The 5,739-nt window shown below is 39.2% G+C and overlaps 1 protein-coding gene across 1 annotated transcript; it reads left to right on the forward strand.

Moving 5' to 3' along the window:
* Positions 1–428: 428 nt before the first annotated feature.
* On the forward strand, positions 429–5,418 carry LOC109928532 (neuropilin and tolloid-like protein 2; the record flags this gene model as incomplete). Its single annotated transcript, XM_048594228.1, has 5 exons — positions 429–506; positions 1,587–1,727; positions 2,030–2,278; positions 5,105–5,149; positions 5,259–5,418. Coding segments are annotated over 5 exons (673 nt in total), but the record flags the coding sequence as incomplete, so codon positions are not given.
* Between the last annotated feature and the right edge of the window lie 321 nt (positions 5,419–5,739).

Consider the following 5,739-nt stretch of genomic DNA (forward strand, 5'->3'; position numbering starts at 1 on the left):
TTGGTTACCTCTGAACTCTGAGTGGTGGAAGCAGATTCAGTAATAATTTTCAAAAGAGAATTGGCTAAATGCTTGAAGCAAAAAGATTGCAGGACTCTGCAGAAGCAACAGAGGCATGGGATTACTAAAGTGCTCTTTCAAGGAACCAACGTAAGCATGAAGGGCTAAAGGGCTAAATTGTCTCATTTTGTGCTGAACTGTTATTCCAAATTGGATTGGCACCAGTGTGATATGTGAATACCTGACTAACTACAATGCTGGATGCTTTACCAACAGCACACCAAGCACAGAATCTATTGCTTTCAGTGGAACTGTGAGAAAGAAGTTGTCACATCTGGCATAACCTGATTGGCTGTACCCATCAAGATGCTACAAGTAAAACCCTGGCATGTCTAACTGGCAATGATCATGGTGACTTATCTTTGCAGGGTCCAGATCATCAGAGAATCAACTGCAGAACTATGCTGTCAATACACATAGGGGCGGCATATCCAGTGACAATAATGGTAAGCTGCAGTGTGAATACAAGAATACAAAAATTAGGAGTAAGAATAGACCATTTGGCCCCTCAATGCTACTCTGCCATTCAAAAGATCATGGCTCATCTGATTCTGGTCACAATTCCACTTTCCTGTCTATTGCACCCAATAATATTGACTCCCCTGTCAGTCAAAACTCTGATTAACTCAACCTTGAACATATTCAATGACCCAGCCTCCATTACTTTCTGGAGAAGAAAGTTCCACAGACTAACAACTCTGAGAGAAATAAAATTATCCTGATTGCATTCTTTAATGAGGAAGCCCATATTTTGAAATTTTGTCCTTAGTTTAAGATTACCTCACAAGAGGAATTATCATCTTGGCTTCTAGTTGTCAGACCCCTTGAAAGGAGAAAATAAAGAATAGTGACTAGGGGTAATGAATTGAACAGCACAAGGGACTTTTCCACCACTTACCTGCCTAATCATACCTACATGTTAGCTCTTTTTCATGACTTTTATCTTTTTTTAGTTATCCAGTGCTCCTTTAGCCTCAGCAAATGGGTTGGTGACTGTCCCAAAGGTTTTCTCTAACTTTTTCAGACCTAGTGTAAAGACTCTAGCATAATTGACCCGCTCTTTAAATTTTATTTACTTGCAGTTTGCCTCTTCTGCAGTGAGCAGTCTCCCTTCACATGGAATTATGCTGAAAACTGAGTGCAAATAATACACTTCCAATTGAGTGATTCTAAAATCTGCTTCTAACCATTCATGTTGAAACCATACCCATGTTTTACTATTTTGGTGTCTGTCTCTTATTCACAAACCATACTCAACAGATTCTTCACCAATCTGTGCCTGCTCCTATTCCTGCCCATTCTTATATTTGCACACTTCAAACATTGGTTGCTCTTGAGCAAAGCATGTAGTTGACCTGCATTAGCAGCTAGCATTTGTAAAATGAATCCAAAATATCACAATCTCTATTTAATGTATTACATAATTGCATCTGTTTAGTATGAGCCATGTTCTGGGCTTTATGGTCCACATACCAGGCATAATATCAACCAGCCTCAGCATAAACTGAAATTATTTCGTTTTGCAGAGTTCCAGAACACTATACCACATCACAAGTCCGGAAAGCAATGTGGAGTTTGGGTTCGGAATGACAATGGCGGATATTTTGCTTCACCAAATTACCCAAATGCTTACCCTCCCAATAGAGAATGTATCTACATACTGGAAGGTAATGTGACTAATTCATCCTCATCTAACTCTTTGGCACTAGTTGCAACTTAGTGTCAGTTCTCAACACAAATTTGCTCATATTTAATGGTAGGGATTATCTACAGCATTTACATGAACAATGCAATTTAAGATTGCTAAACTGGAAGTTTGTCACAATGTTGCACAGTGATAGCCCTTTTGTTCGCAATGTTCTCAGAAATGATGAGAACATTCCTTTTGATAATTGAACACATCTTGAAGCCAACTTGGATGCTTTAGTCTCCAAGAATTATGTTTGTTGCTATTTTTCTGTATTTGCAGCAGCCCAACGCCAGCGAATTGAACTCACTTTTGATGAACCTTATAGCATTGAACCTTCATGGGATTGTCGATTTGATCACTTGGAAGTCAGAGATGGACCATTTGGATTCTCTCGTGTGATAAACCGTTACTGTGGTCAAAAAAGCCCATCGCTCATTAAGTCATCTGGGAGGTTCTTGTGGATAAAATTTACCTCAGATGAGGAGTTGGAAGGTTTTGGATTTCGAGCAAAATACTCTTTTGTACCAGGTGACTAATTTATTAGTATTTAGAGGGACTTTAAAAATTTTCAATGGTACACTATTAACTGTGCTGAGGGCATTAAATAGGAGGCAGCAATGTAGCCATTCATTATTCACTGTTCCTGATTTATTCTATAAAAGGCAAATCAGATGGGATGTAGAATGGTTAGCTGATCTGCCACCATCCATTTAAGCTCCCATCAAAGTTGAAAGTTTAGTACATTCACTGTTTGACTTATGTCAACCATATGTAATGAAAGCTTCAGCCATAGCCTAATTTGAAATCAAATTGTTGGGTTATACTGGACACTTTTATTGTTCCTTCAGCCAAAAGTAGCAGTGAGCTTTTCCCTTGTGTGTATTGTAATGATAATGCTCACACAAAGTTATGTATTAAGGGATTCCAATGTTTTGATTCAGCAACAATCAAGATTGGCAATGCATGCTCTAATCAAGGTGCTGTGACTTAAAAAGGACTAAAAGTTGATAATATCCCATGGAAATTTTCTGAAGAAGGGTCTAGGCCCCGAAACGTCAGCCTTCCTGCTCCTCTGATGCTGCTTGGCCTGCTGTGTTCATCCAGCTCTACACCTTGTTATCTCAGATTCTCCAGCATCTGCAGTTCCTACTATCTCTGAAACAACTTTCATTCCTGGAGCTATTTTTGAAAATCGCTTCTGTACTCTCCAATGCATTTACGAATTTCCTTTAATGTGGTACCCACAACTATGCACAATACTCCAGCTGAGGTCTAACAAGTGTCTTGTACAAGTTCAACATTATCTCCTTGCTCCTATCCACCCTGCCCCTATTAGTAAAGTTAAGGACTTTCTATGCTTTATTAACTGCACTCTCCAACTTTGATGATCTATGCACATATACACCTAAGTGTCACTGTTCCCCATTTAGAATTATACCCTGTCTTCTATATTGTATTTCAATGTTCTTCCCACCAAAGTCCATCATCTCTCTCTTCTTTTCATTGAACCTCATTTGTCACCTATCTGCCCACTTCACCAACTTGTCAATGTCTTTCCAGAATTCAACACTGTCCTCCTCACAGTTTACAATTCTTCCAAGTTTTGCATCATCTGCAAATATTGAAATTGATCTCTGCACACCAAGATCCAGATCATTAGTATGTTATCAGGAAAAGCAAGGGTCCCAACAACAACCCCTGAGGAACTCCACTACAAACCTTCCTCCAACCCAGAAATATCCATTGACCTTTACACTCTGTTTTCTATTACTCAGCCAATTTTTCATTCACGTTGTTACTGTCTCCTGTTTATACCATGATCTGTAACTTTCTACACACATTTGTTGTGTGGCACCGTATCAAACACCTTCTGGAAATCCATGTATTCCACGTAAACAGCATTACCATCATCAAGCATTTCTGTCACCTCTTAAGAAAACTTGATCACATTCATTAAACACAATTTCCTTGACAGAAATCCATGCTTACTCTTCCTAATCAACCTACCTTTTCCAGTGTGACTACTACTACTATGCTGTATAAAAGCTTCCCAAATCACCAGAGTTAAACTGACTGGTCTATATTGCTGGGATTGTCCTCACAACCTTTCTTGAATAAGGTTGTGATGTTTGTAATTCTCTAGTTTTCAGGCACCTCCTCCAAGTCAAGGGAAAATGGAAAGATTATGGCCAATGCCCTCAGAGTTTCTACTCTCACTTCCTTCAAAATCCTTGGGTGCATCTCAACCGATCCTAGTGGCATGTCCACTTTAATACCAACAGTCTATCCAACACGTCTTGTTTATTAATTGTTTAAATCCTTCTAGTGACAGAGTGTCGTCCTCTATCTCCGTGACCGAGGTAGCATCCTTTGCTTTTGTAAAGACAGATACAAAGTATTCATTTAACACTTCTGTCAAGCACCCCGCCTTGATGTGTAAATCCCATTTCGGTTTCCAATTGGACCTACTCCTCCTCTTACCATTCTTTTACTATTTATATGCTTATAGAAGGCTTTGGGATTCCCTTTATGTCAGCTGCTAGTCTTTTCTCAAAATTCTCTTATTTGCTTTTTCACCTCTCCACGAAACCTTCAATGTTTCTTTTTGTTTTCAATTGCATTTTTGTTTGCCTTACAGCTGTCATAAGCACACTATTTTTTTCTAATGTTAAATCTTACCTCTTTTGGCATCCCATTGAAGCCAGCTCTCCACCAATTTTCTCACTCTGGATTGTTGCAAGCCATTCTCCACCACCATCCTGAACTTTATGATACAATGATCACTGTCTCCTAAACATGCCCGAACTATCACTTGATCAACTTGGCCCACGTCAGTTCCAAGGACCTGGTCCAACAATGCATCTGTTCTTGTTAGATTGGACACATTCTACATCCTTTCTCCTAGTTGGTGATTCATAGATTACACTAAGCAATTCCTTCACTCCAGCCAAGTTGGGTCTGTTCCTGAACCCTCTGAGACTTGCTCTTATTCCAACCCTGCAATTCCCTTCTTGATCAATACTGCTATCTCTTCCTCCTTTCCTTCTGTTTTTATCTTTCAATGAGCAACTTATACCCAGGAATATTTAATGCCTAGTTTTGTCCATTCTTGGCCCATGTCTCTGTCAAAGCTACAGCATCGTATTTCCAAAAGGCAATCTGCATCTGTAACTCAAACAACCTTATTTACTATCCTCAGTACGTTTACACACATGTTGGTTTGGACCTCATTTCTTTCTGACCATTTTCCTTTATCCCAGGTTTCTCTTAAAGATGAGATTTTAATGAAAACTATCAAATGTTATGTGGCTTAACGTGCCATCAAAATTGAAAATACATTCCCTACTTTTACAGATCCTGACTTTATCTACCTTGGTGGAATCTTGAATCCCATTCCAGGTATTCTATTACCATTATATATTCAGGATGAACTTTTGTTAACATTTTAATTTATTTAAAATGTGTCTTTTTTAATTTTCCAATAAGTATTAATATTTTCTATTACCAGATTGTCAGTTTGAACTGTCAGGGCCTGATGGGATTATTCACTCGAGTCAAGTAGAACAAGAGGAGAAAATAAAACCTGGAGAAGCAATTGACTGCATCTGGACAATAAGAGCTCCACCCAAAGCAAAAGTAGGTTATGTTTGTGCTTCTCAGATGTCAAGGTATGGAAAAGATTTCTAACTGAGGTTCCCATTCAGACATAGAACATTTGCAGCCTCATGTTAAAACTGAAACATTGCAGTTTCAGGGTCATGCCACTGACAAACAAAGAGAAGCCAACACCAAACATTGTTTAGAAACTGCCTTCTTGGAGTAAAGGTATTGGTCCTCATCTGAGATAGTAAGAACTGTCAATGCTGGAGTCAGCGATAACACAGTGTGGAGCTGGAGGAGCACAGCAGGCCAGGCAGCATCAGAGGAGCAGGAAAGTTAACGTTTCGGGTCAGGACCCTTCTTCAGAAATGGGGAAGGGAGCTCAAATA

The sequence above is a fragment of the Rhincodon typus genome, unplaced genomic scaffold (genome assembly GCF_021869965.1).
Source record: "Rhincodon typus isolate 14 unplaced genomic scaffold, sRhiTyp1.1 hic_rhity00007152, whole genome shotgun sequence".
Classification (NCBI taxonomy): Eukaryota; Metazoa; Chordata; class Chondrichthyes; order Orectolobiformes; family Rhincodontidae; genus Rhincodon; species Rhincodon typus.